We start from the raw sequence: 18,739 nt of genomic DNA, 5'->3' as shown, positions 1-18,739 counted from the left end.
TTCTATACAGATGTTAAATTACTTAAACTGTTTAGGACTGGGGACTTGCTTTTTAGCCCCCTTAACATTTTCTGAAACAACTGAAGTTCCTTTTGGTAACTGGATGCATCAAAGCTGAAATTGATAATTAACTGTCTTTCAGCTTAAAAGATAATTATAAAGTCAAACATCTAACCCAGATAATTACTATACCTGACATTTTTCTTTGAATTCTTCACCTTCTTACAATCTGTGGTATAAAATATCTTATCTGTGTCTCCAGACGACAGCTTTTAAAAAAGTAATCCCCCTTTTTTCCACTGCAAATATCATCTACATCTTTCTGGAAATTCATTGTAAAGATGTTAACTAATTGGATTTGACCTACAGTGAACATCTCAGTTTCATTTTTCCTACAAGCTAAATCTTAATCTTCTACCAGTAAGTATAGAAGAAGATTAGATTAGGAAATATTTCTTTACTACTTTGGTGGCTTTAACTATGTAAAACTTTAAACATATTTTCATAAGGATTGTTGAGAATGCTTCACTCCTGAAAATAAGTATACAGGGAATCAGTCATACAACAACTACCATGTCAGTTTAGGGTAGTCATTATTTCAGCAGAACGATTTAGTAACTGTAGAAGTTTTGGAAGGCAGAATCATAAAATCATAGAATACCAGCTTGGAAGGGACCTCAAGGATCAGCTGGTCCAGCCTTTCTTGGCAAAAGCCAGATCTAGACAAGATGGCTCAGCACCCTGTCCAGCTGAATCTTAAAAGTGTCCAGTGTTGGGCAATCCACCACTTCCCTGGGGAGATTATTCCAGTGGCTGATTGTTCTCATTGTGAAAAATTTTCCTCTTGTGCCCAATCAGAATCTCCCCAGGAGTAACTTGTACCCATTACCCCTCATCTTTTCCACGGGACACCTTTTAAAAGTGGAGTCTCCATCATCTTTGTAGCCACCATTTAAATACTGGATCATGTTGATAAGGTCTCCCCTAAGCCTTCTCCAGGCTAAACAAACCCAGTTCTCTCAGCCTTTCCTCATATGACAGGCTTCCCAGTCCCTTGCTCATCTTTGTGGCCCTTCTCTGGACTCTCTCCACATCTATCCACAGCTTTTTTTATAGTGAGGACCAAAACTGAACACAGTATTCCAGGTGTGGCCTGACAAGCTCTGAGTAGAGTGGGATATTGACTTCTTTACCTCTGCTGGTAATGCCATTGATGCCACCCAGCATCCTGTTGGCTTTCTTTGCAACTGCATCACACTGTTCACTCATATTGAGCTTGTTGTCCACCAGGACCCCCAGGTCCCTTTCCACAGAGCTGCTTCCCAGCCGGGTAGAACCCAGCCTGAGCTGCACTCCTGAATTATGTTTTCCCAGGTGCAGGACCCTACACTTGTCCTTGTTGAAATTCATAAGGTTCTTCTTAGCCCACTTTACCAGCTTATCCAGGTTTTCCTGCAGGGTGGCTCTCGCTTTCGAAGTGTCCACTTCCCCTGTGTTCTTCAGGCATGTGATCTACCCTTACTGATATATGTTCATGAAAAGTTAAGTATATGTTCATGAAAAGTCAAAGTATCTGTCAACAAGGATATGTTTATGACACATGAAGTTCTGGCTATAGTACAGTACTAGTACATAATTAGCATATCCATGGTAACTTTAATCCAGTGAGTAGAGATAGCAGTAACAGTGATGACATCACTCTTCTTCAACATAAGTCTTCAACATGTCTTCCACATGAGTAGGAAGAAATCTGATCAATGTATTTTGAAGCTACCACAGTGGACTTGGGTATTTAATCTTCCTGAGTTCTGCTACCTATGCCTGTGAGATATTTGCCTGGACATGTTTATCCACAGCACAGTCTCCCATTAATCTGACTATAAGGCCTTTTCTTCAGCAAAACAGCACCTTATCTATATAGAATTAGAGACAGAGAGTGAATCATACAAAATTCTTTTTTTCAGTGATTTCTGTCAGCTGACTGATATCCTTTCTTTTCATAAAATGAAAGATCTCCAAGGAAGACCTTCCAAATTTACACAGCTAAGATATAAAACCTGAGATTCCCAGAAGTACCACTTTCTTGCATTTAGATATGTCTATAATGTCAAAAAGGTATCAAAACTAAAATAAGTCTATCTGCAAAAGAATTGGAGCAGTTTGTATCAACCAGTAAGGAGATGCTAATGACAAGGCTAAGACCCATATAATCAAATGAAGTAAAGGAAAAGTCATACATTTTTCATTTTTTCTTTAATGGAAGGAGCAAGCTTTTTTTTTTTTTTTTTTTTTTTTTTTTTTTCCTGACAGCATAGAAATCACTAAAACTTGATATGAATGACACAGGCATTCAAGGAAGCAAAATGGTGTCAAGTTAAACACAGTGTCCTGACATGAAATTCCTTTTCTGACTGAATTCCTCCCTATCTGAGAATTAAGAGCCAAGAAATCCCTGGAATATACATTAAAAATAGAGAAATTTGTTATGGGAACACTTTTTTTTTTTTTTTCCATTCTCTCTCTGATATGAAAACTAAATAAAGTCAGGTGAGAAAGTGAGGTTTTTATCTGTCTCTCCTTTTCCCTGTTCATAGACAAATGGAAGAAAATTAAAACACAATAACAAATCAGCTGCTGTAAAATTTAAAAAAAAAATTACTTTGAAACAAATAAAACACTTTTATACCAGACATTGAGTTGAAGAAATTATTTCACTTAGATGTCTGTAACTGACAGGTCTACAACTGCCTCCAGTCAGTACTTGAACCAGAAATCAAAATTGATAGTGACGGATTCTTCCATGTTTATCTAAAGAGGCAATATCCTTGTGCTTATAATAATCATCAGAATTCAGAAACTGTTTTGAATGAAATGGATTTAGTGTACAAAACAGCTATCGTACATGGATAAAAGTTGCTCTTGTCTTTTAGCTGTGGTCACATTTCTGGCTTGGGTGAAGGGACGCTGTATGTTAGTAGTGCACCAAGTGCCTTCTTACCTAAATTAATATTATTATTTTTGTGTCCCCTTCACTCTGCAAAGCACTGATAGTTAGTCCCCAGCAAATGAAATGTAAACTCCTCCTGACATTTTATCTTCTTCTATTTTTATTCAGTCACATTGCTTCTCCAAAGGTTTGCTTCCTATAGAAAGACCTTTCTCAGAGAGACTTGTTTAATTCCATGGCATGTGAGACATTCCTTTTTTGAAAAGGCAAGCAGCTGATATAGCATGCTGTAGCACAAAAGGAGTAAGTTAAAATGCCAAAAAGTATTTCTGGGGAAAGGAAAGTCAAAATATAGTGATATACGTCCTGTCACTTAAAGGCCATAACCATCTAGTTTATGATGACATGATGCTGTAAGTGATAAAGGCAATTATGAATTTAAGAATTACTCCCATACTATTAACTGTTACCATGCATGGACTGTTTAAACATTTTTTGGGCTAGTATTTAATGAATTGCTTAGCATCTGGTGCTCAACTTTCAACCTATAAATTAAATAATTGTTATATTTGGTAATGCCTTCTGAAGCTGATAGAAGGAATGCTAAAAATCAATAGGTGTGACAGAGGACCTCTCAGGAAGGTTTTTTTTAGCAGATACTTACTGCTGTTTGGATTGTCACCTATAATATGATGTCGGCCACTCCAGTACCAAAGCAGCAATGTAGCGTCACGAGACCCAGACACAATGTAGCAATCACCACCGATATAGGACTCTGATCTGGCAAGGCAAGTCACGACATCCCAGTGTCCAAACACAATCTGAGTTAATTTTCCTGGTGGGAGTGCAAAGTGATACAAATTCAGTTTTTTAAAGTACTTGCAGCATTTAGAAATCACTAACTAAATCATTAACAAATATTCAATTCGAATGTAATTTTTGCATCGTGTCCCTTAATTAGAGTTTACTACATGCTACAACAAGATTAAAATTTTTTTTTTTTTTTTTTTTTTTCTCTTTTTATGTTCCTACTGTGGGCTGTGCCCTGTGTCAATCCATAGCCTAACCCTTATCTCTGAAAATCTAAGTCAGTGCTGCAGTCACTGAATATTAAGTGGAGTTACTGCTCCATCAGTATTTAAGCTATGCTGTTAGAACACTATTTGTGAATTTCGTGAATGATATGCATAAGACAGCATATGAACTTTTCCATAATGGTGTTACATTATTATATTAAAAATGTATATTCGTGCCATGTTAATGTCAAACTAAGGTTTACTGTGATTATCACCTCATTCTTACTATTATTGCAATCAGTTTTTTGCAATACACTGATGTCCTGGTTTCAACTATGACAACTGAATGATATTAAGCTAAGCAATCAAAGAAACAAAATATTAGTTCCCAGTAGCAAGCTATGCAACCTACTTCCTTATTACATTAAATAAATAGAGATAGAAACAATACAGCCATGAAAAAAATTGTAACAAAAATTTTGATTGATCCTTTTTATATGATCGATTCTTTGAATACAACCATGGTATTCAAAAGCTATTGAAAAAAAAAAAAAAAAAAAAAAAAGCGCATCTTAAAGCTATTATGCCTAAACAATAATGAAGAATTTTATAAACTACTATTTATAATTTATTGAATGGTAAGCATAGGCATTAGATATGGTAGCATTAAGACTTTGTGACCTAAGAAGAAACATAGTTGTATTTAGGGTGACCTGTTTCCGTAGAATAAACTCGAAAGCTCTTGTCCCAGAAACCACAGATAAGAATGTAGCGATTATCTGCTGTGACCACGAAGCAATGTGCATTGATCTGTATGCTCTGATCCACAAGGTCTGTGATCTGCCGTTTGTTCACACCAGAGTTATTGGCTGTAACGAAATGCAAAACACATTTTACAAGTAAGCCATTCCAACACCTTCCTGTCATCCACTTACAGGAGAAAATGAATACATTTAACTTTCAATGAACTGTGAATTGTTGTTGAGTAAGCATTTTGAATATGAACATTTAGAGCTGTCTATATGGGTGTCAGAAATACAAAATTATTGTGAGATTTCTGGTTTCCCTTTGAATAAGACAAAAGATTTCAGAGGAGATGAGAATTTCTTATAAACTGCTTGATGCACTGTATAATATGTGGCAATATTTTAAGTGCTCTGCTGAAGTACTCTCCAAAACCAAATTGAACTAGGAGAAAGTGATGGAAGTCCATTTAAAATACCAAGTCAATGGTAACAAGACTGCAGAAAGTCAATTCTTGATGGTTGGCATCTCTCCTACAGAAAATATCCCAGCTTGCATTGTGTGACCTTGACATACCCCATACCTGCAGATGCTTAACTGGATCAAAAATATAAGGGTTGAACCAATAAAGCTATTCAAATCTAATGTGATTTTTCAACACGGTCTTATCACCTACTCCTCAAGAAGGGAGCCAGGCCATGGGCAGTAATGTTAGAACTGGCAATGCCACCTGGAAATTCCCCGAGAGAAGTTCATGAAGAAACCCTCCACCCTGACTGTCAAACAGAGCTGTTAGGAAGGACTGGGAGTAACCAGCTAATGTGCTCTTTACTTCCTGTGACACAACAGACAGGATTCAACAATACAACAAAGGTGTATTCCCTCTCACTTAATATTAACTTTCTAAAAGTTCAGTATATAATCTAAGTTAATTATCTACACTGTACTCACTGGAGAGAGAGACTTTTCACATGGCAAGCCATCTCATGCTGTAATAGCTATCCAAGTGCTACACAACTCCAGAGGATGCTTTCTTTTTCTACAGTAGCAATGGAGGGAATCTTGACAACTAACTTCAGCTAAATGAAGTTAGGTGAGATAAAACTCACTCTGAGAGGCAGATTTCTCCTAACGTAGGAACACGACTTAATGTAGATAATATTCTGAAATGTCTTTTGTCCCTATTTTTGGTTATCCTACTTAAATTGATCACCACTGCATGAAATGACTCAACCAAAAAGACCACTTATTTTAAATTTGCTTGTAAAAGTTAATACCATGTTTCTATACATTCGAAGGACACATATTTAAATTACCAGACCCTCTATGTCCATTTACTGGAAGGTAATCAATAATAAATTACTCAGATTTCCAGAACAGGTAGGCACAATAGTTGTGCTCTAGCTTTTGAGAGGAAAATCTGAAAAGAAAACTATTGTCATTATATGATCAAATGAAGCATACAGAATGAGGAAGCTAACGCTCCTGAGGTGCCTGTATATAAATCTTTCAACTGCGAATATTGACACAGGAGAAAAAGGAACTTTTCATCTGGGGATGTTTAAAAATGCCTTTTTTTTCTCATCAGTGCTACAAAATTGTCTCTAAGAACCTTCCCTATCCCCAGTTTGTCTCAAAAATATGCTTATGGCAAAATATAAACAAACCAAACGGCAAATAGTTGCAATTAAATAGAAATAAGGGCTGTCAGTAATACAAGCCCTGCGATCTAACAGTTTTAGCAGATGCTACTTCTCAAAATATTTCACTTTCTCAAATATTTTTGGATTTAAAAAATACGATTATGTATCAATTTAAAACCCAGTCTTTATTAATTTAGTAATGCTGTCTTGAACAATCCAGATCATAAATTAAATGAAAAGAAATGAAGCTACATCTGCACTGAGATACACACTACTGGCTGTAAGAAATGAAAATATGTGAACTCTACCAGACCCTCACATTTTATTTTACTAATGTGACCTGATAAAAGAACAGAATTATAGATATGGGCTGACAATGTGACTTAATTGGTTGTTTCTTAAATACCAATTGCTGGTGATGTTAATAACAAATAGCACTCATGTAATTCATTCAGCATCAATAGCTACTGCTTTTAGTTCTCCAGGACTGACAAGAATAAATATTTTCCTCTCTCCTGTGTTAAATGAAGCATAATATACAAATATAGCTTAATCAATAATTCTTGAAAATGCTGTTTTCAAATATATTGCTACATTTTCATTTTGACATACCAATCAATGGATCCATTTCGATTGGAAGATGATGGGCTTGATCCAAAGAATATCCTGGGGCTCCTCGAAGGCCTATGCATGAAAGGAAGAATAAAGCACATGACAACCTTGTTGTCTATATTTTTTATATGATTTTTCTAGGTTCAAAACCACATTATTGCATTATTATATATGAAAAAAGTAACTTCTTACTAGTTCTATGAGTCTTTTAAGATTCCTTCCATGCTACACAAATATGCATTTGTTAATTCAGTTATGTAATAGTAACTATAAATGTATGAGCATTAATTTCATCATGATTTACGCAGCCACAAACATTAATTAAATAACTCCTTTAAAATAGCGTAGCAGAGAAATTTTTCTATGTTTTAGCATTGGGGGAGATCTTATAATAGCACGGAAAATAAAAATAATTGGATTAAACATTGTTATGAGTTTCTTACATATAGAAACTTGTAAGTGACAGAAACTTGGACCTTTTTAAGGATTTATCTAGAATTTTTAGCTGGGAAATTGTGGGCTACAGTAAATTTGTCACAATTATTCCTATTACTTCTATCTTGAGCAGTCCTTAAGCTGTTCAAATGTGTATCAGGGGCTGCATATTTAGTGTTATCTGCTCCTGTGCATGTATAGCATTGCTTTGGCTCTTCTGAGCACCTTCCCTGGCATATAAATCACAATGGTCACTACTGAAAACACAGTTTTTGTCAGGAACTGCCATGTTGCACAAGAATATCCTCCGTAAGAGGACATTCTGGGGAATAAACTCAGTTTTCTACTACTGCATTTTCTACTACTGCAACAGACAACCAGAACAGGTAGAAGAAAACAGCATCTACAGCTGGCCCCGCTATCTTCTGAAAAACATTGCTTTGAGAACTTTTCCTTCCCTCCTTTCAAAACCGAACAATTTTGGGACAGATCTTTACTGAGATTCATTTGCTCCTACTGTGCGATGACTATGTAAATGCCTTCTACTGGTAGAAACCCTAAAGCTTTACATACAACTCACAACAGTAAAAGTGGTCTGTACACATTTCTGTAGATGAATGCATCCTTTATACTAGAGTTGCGATTTTTAAAAATAGTATTATGGTATAGCAGGAAATGTATACCCTGTCCTGGATTAGCTTCCTGCAAAATAAAAGACATTGCCAGGCAAAATGTAAAAGTTAGGAAAGTCATTAGAATGAGTTTTGATTCTCCAAACAGTTTTGTTTTCCTGTCTCTTCCTGTTATAATATATTCAGAAAGTATTCCTCTCTTTGAAGTCTGCACCAGAATTTTTCAAGTGGTGTGAAGTTTAGTTCATGGTTGGTTCATGATGTGAATTCTGCATGTTTGCAATGTTATATGTTTTACAAGAGTATATATGAAAAACTAAAACCGTCACATGCATTGTAAAGCCAACACGACTTTTACTAAACTAGATGACTTCAAATAACAGTGAAGGAAACCGTCAAGGTCACTAATGCTTCAGTTTCCTGTATTTCAAGGGTTTCACTGAGGACACCGTCATATAATATTTTTTAAAAATGTTTTGTTTGTTCTTCCCTCTGAATTTTTCCCCTTAATTTTAAAGAAATGGGCAAAACATTTTCACATCTAATGCAGTTGCACCTGATGGAATATCTAAATGCATGGCTTTGTGAAAGTCAATTAGATAGCATGGTCTGTTCCTGTCATATTCTCTAAACCACCATGTAAAGTTTGTTTGTTTACAAAAACCAGGTACATTCAGAATATATGCAAAATTTAATATTCATGCTAAAATTATGTAAAAGTCCAGAACAATAGTAATATTAAATCCTATATTAGTATTCAAGAATTCAGAGTGATATTAACTTCACTTGCTCTGATAGTTCCTCTAACGCATGCCTGTATGACATTCATTCCTCTAACTATTCCTTGTAACACCAGTCTTTGGGCAGCCTTGTGCATAAGAGGTGGGATCCATTTCACCTGACTTGAATTATTCACTGAGGAGATGTTTACATGTAATCCAGTGAAACCCCTAGGTAATATAGAATATCTTTATGTCTACTGGAGGTAGATATCTAACCTAAATATAATAAATCCTTCTCCAGGAGGACCTACTTCTGCCCAGGGGTTTCTTCTGTATGTAAAAAGTGGAGGATTTCTTTTTTTTTTTTTTGTCTAGTCCCTAAAAAGTTCCTGAGCCAGCTACTGAATCACACTCTCAAATACTAGGTACCTTTTTGTTTTTCTCAGGTGGTAAGAAACCTTCAAAGCTTCCAGACACTGTAGCATAAGGGATATCACAGCAGGAAGCTACCTTAGAAAATGAAACCTGTTTACTCCCTCACGTACCTCAAGGCCCCTCCACTTATTCAGTAATGCCTGGGACAACCTCAGCATCTACCTGTCCAGGTGATGAGACAGGACAGTCCTAGCAGCAATATGGAGAGGTGAGCAGAGGGGCTGGAAGGCAAATTTGGGATGACCATGTTGGGTGTTTTTTTGGGAGGGAATGAGAAAACTTCTCTTCAGAACAGTTCAGTGTCTGGCTGCTTAGGCTGGCTTAGGGACACACATTCTAATGGTGACCCAGGGGAGGCCTATGACAAGCTCCTGGACTGACCTGAAATCTCTCTCAAGCAGCAGACAGTGATGTACACCCTGTAGTATGCCAGTATGTATTCCTGAAACCTGGGACATATTAATAGCTGCGTCAAGAAGAGCAGCACTCTCCTGAAAAGCATTATACCAAAGGCTGATCCCGATGTAACCACAAATCGATTGACTGCCATGGTGATGTGTTGCTGTTAGGAAGTGTGTGTCTAGGAATGACACCAGAGAAAACAAAAACTTTGATTATTTGACACAAACCAGAAAAAAAAATTTTTTTGTGCACAGGCAGGAAAGTGAGATTAACCCACATCTAGCTAAATTGCACTCAAAATTAAAGCTGCACTGTTACAGTCCTTAAATTTGAATGAAACAAGCCTGTAAGAACCTACCTACTGTGTTGTGCCACCGATTGACTGCGAACAGCCTGCTGCAGGTGACAGTCACCACAGCAGGAATGGTCAGGTGGGGCAGCGTGTTGGCTGCCACATGTGTGACAGGGGAATTTGATGGGAACTTCAGCACCATGATGACATCCTGCTGCATCTGATCTTTAAACATGAGGGGGCTCTGTGGAAGGAAACACTGTTGAGTAGAAAGGAGAAGAGAGCAGAAGAAAACAGAAGGGATAACACAATTAGTGAGGAGGTCTGAGGGAAAACGAGGTTAAAAAAGAGCAGGCAAGCATGTGCACATACAGGGAAAACATTACCTGCACATCTACACTAGTGATGGAGGAGAGCAAGATCAGAAGCTATTATTGGATCATTACACAAGGACAAGCAGAGAATAGGTATGGTAAGGGTTATCATTACAGGGTGCAAAATGACTGTTAGCATTAATTAATATACAGTAAAATGTAAAATTATACAGCAGTTAATATTCTACAATAGAAGTACGAGTCAAATAAAAGTTAAACTATTTAATCCATCATAAATATAAATGCTATCAACTACAATGGTTGAAAAAGGAAATTTTAAAAGGGATTCAAAAACTCACAGATATTTATTTTTACTTAATAAATTCTTTAATGAAATACAGAACTTCCAAGCATAGACAATTTAATTTTATGCAAACTGTATACTTATTAGGGAGTCTGTAAGTAATTATAAACCTGTTTGATGATTCTAGAAGTGACAGTTTTTTGTACATGAAAAATAATAATAATGTTATTAAGTACTGGTTTTAATATGGGTTTTTTTTTCAACCACTGTTATAACAAATAGAATTCTTTCTAGAAGTTCAAATAATCCTTTCTACTTATCTACTTATAAATTATTATTCAAAATATATTAACCATATCTTAAGAATATAAGTATTATGTATGTTTGACATCTATACATTACTTAAAATAAGACAGCTAACACTTCCAGATCAATTCCTACTTTTGCAGTGTACAACTAAATAGAGTGGTTTCCTTGTAGATAGATAAATGATTGAAACTACTGCACATATTACTGTCGATTTACAAAACTTAAAAGAAAATATCTAGCTCTAAGCATTTAATCAAAGGCACCGAGGGGCACAGAGATGCGTCTCATTCAGTTTGGCTATTTCATATCATCTTTGCAAGAAGCAGAGAGAAGAATGCGTTAGGAATGAATTCTGGAGTTCAAATTGAAATTCGAAATATACATTGTATTCTCCCAGGGGAACAGGCGAGAAGATTCCAGCACAATTTGAACTCATATACTTCATTTTTGTCAAGCAAGCATTGTTCATAAATCAGCCCCTAACCATCCTTTGAAACAAAACAAAACAACATGCTCACTCTAAGAAAAGCTTGCAGTCATTCACAGTACTTGCAGAAATAAGAACGCAAACATGTATTTATCAGGTGTATACTTATGAAGGTAGGGCCTTTTAATGCAATATTAGACAGGAAAAGCCAGGACTATAGAAAACTAAAGCTCCACCTTGCTCTGCTAGAGCACTGCGAGCTGTTGCGGCCAGGAGAAAGTATGGCTGCATGGGCAACGGAGGGCATTAAAAGTGTTGTTTAATGGGTACTTTATGACCTACAAAGGATCCTCAGGTTCAAAGGGAATGCATTCCCAGCCAGCAGTTATGTCTCACCAGGTGCATGGCAGAGCTCCGAGGTGGATGGGGCTCAATAAGCAACTGCGATGGCGTCTGTCCAAAGTTCTGTATCTGCGCCTCCATGGCCTGCGGGCAAGGGAGAGGGACTGTCATGAGCAATATGCATCAAAGAGAGAGGTCAACACACTGTGTGACAATGCAGGCATATCCCAAGTCAGCCATGAAAAAAGTCCAGAAAATTCACCCGGTGCTCTCCTCCCAGGCTGCAGACTCATCCAAGTGTTAGTATTTTGTAGACAAGCTTTGCTTCTCCTTTCAAGCATGCTTCAGTTAACCATCTAACCATACTCATTTCCAGTAACTGGCGTTACATGTGAAAATGTTAACCTGTGAGGACATGCAGTTCAGGTCTTGGGAGAGCTTTTTTTTTTTTTGTACTAAAAAGAACATATATACCTTAATAAAGTCCTTTGTAAGGAGGAAAGTATGAGGATCTCTAATAAAATAAGCCTCTGGAATCTTCAATGAGGGGAAAGAAAAGCAAACTGAGAAACAAAATTCATGTATAATATATAATAAAACCAAAATAATTACTATTTCAGCAACAACATTAGTAAATTAAAACAAAAAAAGTGCCAGAAACAAATCTTGCCAGGCACATTCAGATTAATGTAAAATCAGATTAATGTAAAAATCCTTCCAAGTTGCATACATTCATTGAGTATTAATTTAATGTTTGATTTTATTGCATTTTTTCATGAGCTTTCAGGCTTCACAGGTTTGAAATAAAAACTTAGCAAATTCAATGCATTCTTGGAGACTGAAATCTACTTTCAACACAAATCTGAAGCAATTTGATAGGAAGTAGAATACAGCCCATATACTGAGATGCTTCCACTACTCAAACAGTTCATTCAAACAAAAATATATCTGTTATATTCTTAAAAACTTTGGCAAAATATTGCTGCTTAAAAAGCAATACTGTTAAAGAACTCTCATCTTTCAGACAGGTACTATTTTATTTGACCTTGTATAACTGAGAATAAAGCATTCATAGAAAACTAAACTGGCAGACTGTGAAATGCACTGTGCATTATGTACCTATATATATATATCTATATATACACACTGTACCCTGCACTGCTGACCCTTATTTTTCTTGAGAGCTTTATGAATTTTTCATTCACTACCACAAAAGAAACATGGAAAAACACTGAAAACTTTACTATCTTGGTAAATCATGTTATTTCTTTCAGACATAAAATGGTAAGAAGCACAACAAATACTTAATGATATAGAAGAATCCTTCCAATCTGCATATTTTATAAGTCCGACAAGCCAATCTGTGTTTTCCTCCGCTTCACAGCAGAGATGCAAGAACAGATGTTAGAGATTTCCTAATAGGTCACTAATGTCTACCACTCTTGATGCCCTAGATTGACAGGTATATAATGAAATACCACAAACAAACATTTGCCAAAAAAGAAACTTAATGCAAAGTCCAGCCAAGCGACTGAAGGAGTTTCAATGGATCATAGCCCTGTGCATTCAGTGCTGTAATTATCCCAGTACAGGTGATTTCTTGTTTTTTTGACTAATTCGGAGTGAACTTCATTCTCCAAGGCACTGGGTGTTTCTTGGGAACTGGTGAGCGTCTTGGGTTTTATTAACATAAATTAATGATGAATACATTTAAAATCATAGAGTAACTTTATACAAAACCTATGCATTTGTGTGGGCATATGTGTGTCTGTGTGTACACGTCTACACAGCAACTATCTATGTGTACTGTACAAATAGTATCTCTTCATGCACTGTAGATACCTTCACTCATGCAGACACTTTTTATACAGGAACACAAAATTCACTTCAAGTCAAACTGAAGGTAGTATTTTCTATTTACTTTCAGTACTTTAGAATTGTTTTGCCTGGTGGGGAGAAGGGAAGGGAATCACACTTGTTTCTGAATTTAATTTTCAAAATGACAAAGACTAATATTAGCAATATCAGGCACTCTGTGATATATGCTTCCACACAGACCTGTCAATAATATTTTCATAAAAGTAATTTCCATTTTTCATTTTCCAAATAATTATCAAGGTTAATTTCATTTTAATTTTTGAAAGAATTCTGTGCTGAAATAAGAGTGTGAATTGTATTTGGCAGCAATACTAAACAAAAATCAGATCTTCCTCTCCCACCCTTTATAGTGATCCTTTAAATTATACTTCTGTTCTCTCACAGGCACACTGAAATGAATTATTAAATTTTTTTTCCAGTGTAGCCCAATTCTAATTTACACGTTTACTTTCACGCTGTCCATCTTGGCAAATTCTGATTGTTTGGCTGTAAATTCTGCAGACATAAACTTTGCTGGTTCTGCCTCTCAGTTCAGGTAGATTTATGACAGTAATAGAGGAAGAGAAAGAGAAGCAGAATACGATAATAAACCAGCATGAATTTTTCAGATTATGAGGAATGGACACTTAAAACACAACTGTCAAAACCAACTATTATGTTACAGCTGAAGTTGTCCCGGTAAATACTGACTTGCATATTTTACGCACCCATAATTTTAAAACATCTGAGTTAATGCCAAGTCCTTCTGTAACTAGAACAAATGCAGAATCAAAACCTTGATATTCAGGGAATATAAAATATTTTTGCTGACTTGCATTTACAAGACAACCTCCTCTCCCCCACCCTGTGAACAATAATGTTATCCTTTTCTTTCAAAAATACCATTTGTAAAACTGACAACTCTTAGGAGCATTAAATAAACTGAACAATGTTTCTGAAAAAATACCCATAATATTCGACTACTGCACTGAGACTACAGTTTGCATAACACTGCAGCTGTGCATGGCTACAACTGGTATTCCTCTCTGGAGCTCACAACACTTAAAAAGGACAGAAAAACCTTGTCAAAACTTAACACAGAAGATAAACATAAGCATACAGAGATAAAGTGACTGGCCCAAGGGTATTCCTAATGCTGCCTCCCATCAGATCACTTGACACAAAATGAAAAGCAGGTACAGAACAGATCTGTGAATGATAATGTAATACATTGATTTGTTTACAAGAGAACTCTAGCTGTATGTGAAATTAATCTGAAAACTGGTAAGTGTACACTGCAGTTTCTCTTGAACTGTAAATCACCAAACTTTAGATTTATTTAAGTCTTAAACATTTCATTCAAATTAATCAATTCCTTTTCTCCCATCAGATCTTGAGTACTGTGTGCAAAGTGCTACACCACTCCCTGAGACACAGATTCTAGTCAATTTAATACATATTTTAATAAAATAAAGTTTATTCTCATTTCACCTTCAAATGTCCTATTGTAGAAACAATATTACCTTGGAATTCAGTGGCTGTCAAATTTAACACTTTCAGAACAGCAAAATGGCAATTATATTAGCTTTTACTTTCTTAATAAGGTGTTGCAGAAAAGCTATTTAGTGAGCTGATTCGAGATTTCCCACTGTTTTTAATACACATAAAATGAGATTTGTACTTCAGACACTTCAGGGAGTATCTGTTAGGATATGATCATGTATTGCAGAAAGAGAAAATGGGTCTCAGACTATTGTTTGATAATCATAGGTCAGAACAAGGAAAGAAAAAATATCTGCAAACTTGCTGGCAATTCAAAATTTAAAATGAGTTGATCTCACACATACTAATTTATGCAATCAGGTAAAACACAACTTCACAGTACTTAATATTGGCCATTTAACAGTGTTATAGGGAGATATATATAATATAAACTTATAAGTTTACGCACATTTTGGTTAAGAAATCAATATATCAAAACATCTGATTTTACGAATGGTACTAATCATAGTACAATGACCAATATCCTCAATGTATTTTCCTCCAAGGAAATAAATGATTGGTTTCCAATTTTTATGCGTAAAGGCAGACTGTACATTCACAAGGACACTGGGATGCTCTTCTGCAACCTGGCGGACCAGTCCTTAGTGTCAGCTTCCTGTGGAATTAAGAGTTCAATACATCTACTTTTCTCATTATGCAGTCTACTGAAGTATTTGGGTTTTATTTCTTAATTCTGGTCAAAAAAGAAATACAAATCTGTCATTAAATAATTCAAGCAATCTGTTTCTTTAGGTGTAAGAACTATTTTTAGTGGTCAAAGGCAATGTCTCCAACAGCAGGCAGTGTAACTCAACAGGACCAGAGCTGCAGAGCAGAAGACTTGGTCGTAGAATAGAATAGGATATTTTTTTTCAGTTGGGAGAGACCTACAATGATCATTCAGCCCAACTGCCTGAGCACTTCAGGGCTACCAAAAGTTAAAGAATGTTGTTAAGGGCATTGTCCAAATGCCTCTTAAACACTGAGAGGCTTGAGGCACCAGCCACCTCTCTAGGAAGCCTGTTTCAGTGTTTGATCACCTTCTCAGTAAAGAAATGCTCCTAATGTCATATCTGAACCTCCCCTGATACAGCTTTGAACCATTTCTATGTGTCCTATCACTTGATACCAGGGAGAAGAGATCAGCACCACCTTCCTCTTGAGGATCCCATGCTGAAACCATGCCCACTGCAGGGTTTTCCCATCAGGATGGCTCCAGCGTGTGCTGCAGACCACAACAGTGGCTGAGGTCTGCTAGCTGCGTGCCTGGAACACACTGCTTCTGTGACTTAGAAGCCAGTTAACACACTCCACATACTGCTCAGCAGTGTGAATGAAAGCATAGCAAATAGGACAATCGGCAGATTCATTTCAGAAGCACAGTCCTAACCGAAATGAAAATGCTACAATTGACTCATCCGAAACATCACAGAAGTGAAGAGTTGTTTGCTCTTTGACATACCTTTGTAAAAAGGCTAAGCCATGAAGCAGTTTATTTTAACATACTTTTTCTCTAAAAAGTTCTTTAGAAATGCAGGTAAAATCACCAAGGAAGTTATTAATGATCCATCTCATTTGCAAACTTCCTTTTTACTGAGAGAGATGTCTGGTGACTACAAAACACAAGAAACATAAAAGCATGAGCGCTTTTACTTTGAATAATGAAGGGAAGAAAGAAATCCCTAAAACCAGACTGCATTGCAGATAGTAAGACAATGTTTTTATTCTTATGTGAAGTGGCCTTGTTTTATTCATCTTCAGTGATTACTGCCATAATCACTTAATTTTTCTAAACTACGTATTATCTGAGTTTCTCTATGGGTTTTTTTTTTGTTGTTTTTGTTTTTGGTTTTTTTTTTTTTTTTTACATATTCAGCCTTTTTATTACTAATTCCCATAATCCTGGTGTGTTTTGTTCCTCTTGTGTACCACATTCAGGTTTTTCCACAATCCATTTTCCCCTATGGATGGTGACTGGGTCCAATGAAGAACGAAATCTGTAGCCATTTGAGAAATATGCTCCACAGCAATAGTCATCCAACTCTGCCTTTCCTGAAGGTTTATTTCATTTTTGCATCCAAGTAAACACAGGAATCTTTTATGTGCTCTCCCACCTACGCAGCCAGCACGCTCAACAGCCCCCAAACACCATATTCAGAGTAAACGTGATTGACAGACCTTTGATGGGTAGCATAAGAGCTTGAAATGTTATTGTTTTGTACGAGTGGTGTGAGATAGTGCTTTTTTATTTGCATCTACAGCTGTTAAGTAGCATCAATAACTTCAGGACTTTTGATAAGTTAGATTAAGAGTATTGATTTCCATTTTATTATTGTATGTTTGGAGGAAAGAACTGCTGTAGTTTAAACAAGAGCAATGACTCAACTAGTCTGGAGGCTTTGATACAGTTGGTTATTTAATCAGGATACTCAAGGGACTGAAAGATAGGCACAGAAATGGATTTTCTCCACAGGTCACTACTTTATTAATTTAACAATGGAGAAGGGGCATCCTTAAGCTCCTTCCCCTCACAGGAGGTATCTCACTGGATCCAGTGTGCAATTAAATGGCTCCCCAGCAGAGACTAGACCAGAGCTCAGAGCTGACTTTCAGCCTCCTCCAAGAGTCAGTCCACCCATGAACTTCTTCCTCATTCCTCTGTGAAAGGAAATAGTACTATGAAAGGAGTAAGAATGTGAAAGGGTAAGCTCTCCCATTCTCTTTACCGGCATGAATCACATGGGTGACAGAGAGCACTGCCTTTTAACTTTCACACTTACCTCATTAAGCTACTAATTGTGATGCCTAGTTCTTCCCTCTTTCACCTTTATATTTCTCCCATTCTTGTCCCTGGTAGTCCAATACATTGTGTCTCATGACACAAAAATATTTTAAACACTCTGCCAGCTTAAGCAAGCATTTGGTTAATACACTGCAAATGAGAAATAAATTCAATATATCTCACAAACAGAAACAGAGAAGGTGAAGCAAAAATACCATAAAGATGGATATCCTGCAGCCTGGGCAGGTTTAGCTGAGAGTGAACCTTACCCTTTCAGGCATACTCTCATGTGAGGTTCCTGTGTGCCTGAGCACTAATTCCTCCTTTTCCCCTCCAGCAGCCTGTTCCCCTGAAAATCACAGAAAACTTCCTCCACTGAAGAAGGGCTGATGTCAAAGATTGAAATTCTTCCCTCCCTAACCATACCAGAAGGAAAAAAAAAAATTTCTATAGTTTTTCTCTTTCTTTTATCCTTCCAACTCTGTCTGGAACAAAGGAGTTTACCACTGATATAGTGAAATTCTCTCATTAAATTACACTAAAAACTACAGCAAACACTGTTATGCTCTAAAGTAAATAGCTTTAACTCCCAATTTCTCTGACAAGGTCTATGTTGTTATAGGGGATCCTCAGGCCATGCTGCTCAGTTCATCACTTTCTTTTTATAGTTGCGATAATTTTTAAAACTGTGGGTTTTGCTCACAGCCCGTGGCAATTTTGCTGCCTTTTCTTCCCTGCTGTTTGCCTGTATACAAGGCAGATAGGGAGCATCCCTTTGCTTGCAAAGTCAAAGCCGTGCAAAACTCTAAACATAGGCTGGAACTGAAAAAAGTAATATATTTATTTATAGTTTGTTTACTAATACATTCAAAATTTTATTTTATTTTATTATTTTATTTTATTTTATTTTATTTTATTTTATTTTATTTTATTTTATTTTATTTTATTTTATTTTATTTTATTTTATTTTATTTTATTTTAT

The 18,739-nt window shown here is 36.3% G+C and overlaps 1 protein-coding gene across 1 annotated transcript in view; it reads right to left on the bottom strand.

The window, feature by feature from the left end:
• The window catches only part of NBEA (neurobeachin), a 414,406-nt gene that overhangs the window by 16,147 nt on the left and 379,520 nt on the right, over positions 1-18,739 (bottom strand). The window contains exons 51-55 of the mRNA XM_026862195.1: positions 11,631-11,720; positions 9,947-10,139; positions 6,963-7,034; positions 4,677-4,832; positions 3,612-3,782 (exon numbers count right to left, since the gene is read on the bottom strand). Coding sequence (XP_026717996.1) covers positions 3,612-3,782; positions 4,677-4,832; positions 6,963-7,034; positions 9,947-10,139; positions 11,631-11,720 — 682 coding nt within the window. The remainder of the gene's footprint in view (positions 1-3,611; positions 3,783-4,676; positions 4,833-6,962; positions 7,035-9,946; positions 10,140-11,630; positions 11,721-18,739) is intronic.

The sequence above is a fragment of the Athene cunicularia genome (assembly GCF_003259725.1).
Source record: "Athene cunicularia isolate RWA chromosome 1 unlocalized genomic scaffold, athCun1 chr1_part1, whole genome shotgun sequence".
NCBI lineage: Eukaryota > Metazoa > Chordata > Aves > Strigiformes > Strigidae > Athene > Athene cunicularia.
Note: the sequence above shows the minus strand (reverse complement) of the source record. Positions and strands in the feature narration are given on the sequence as shown.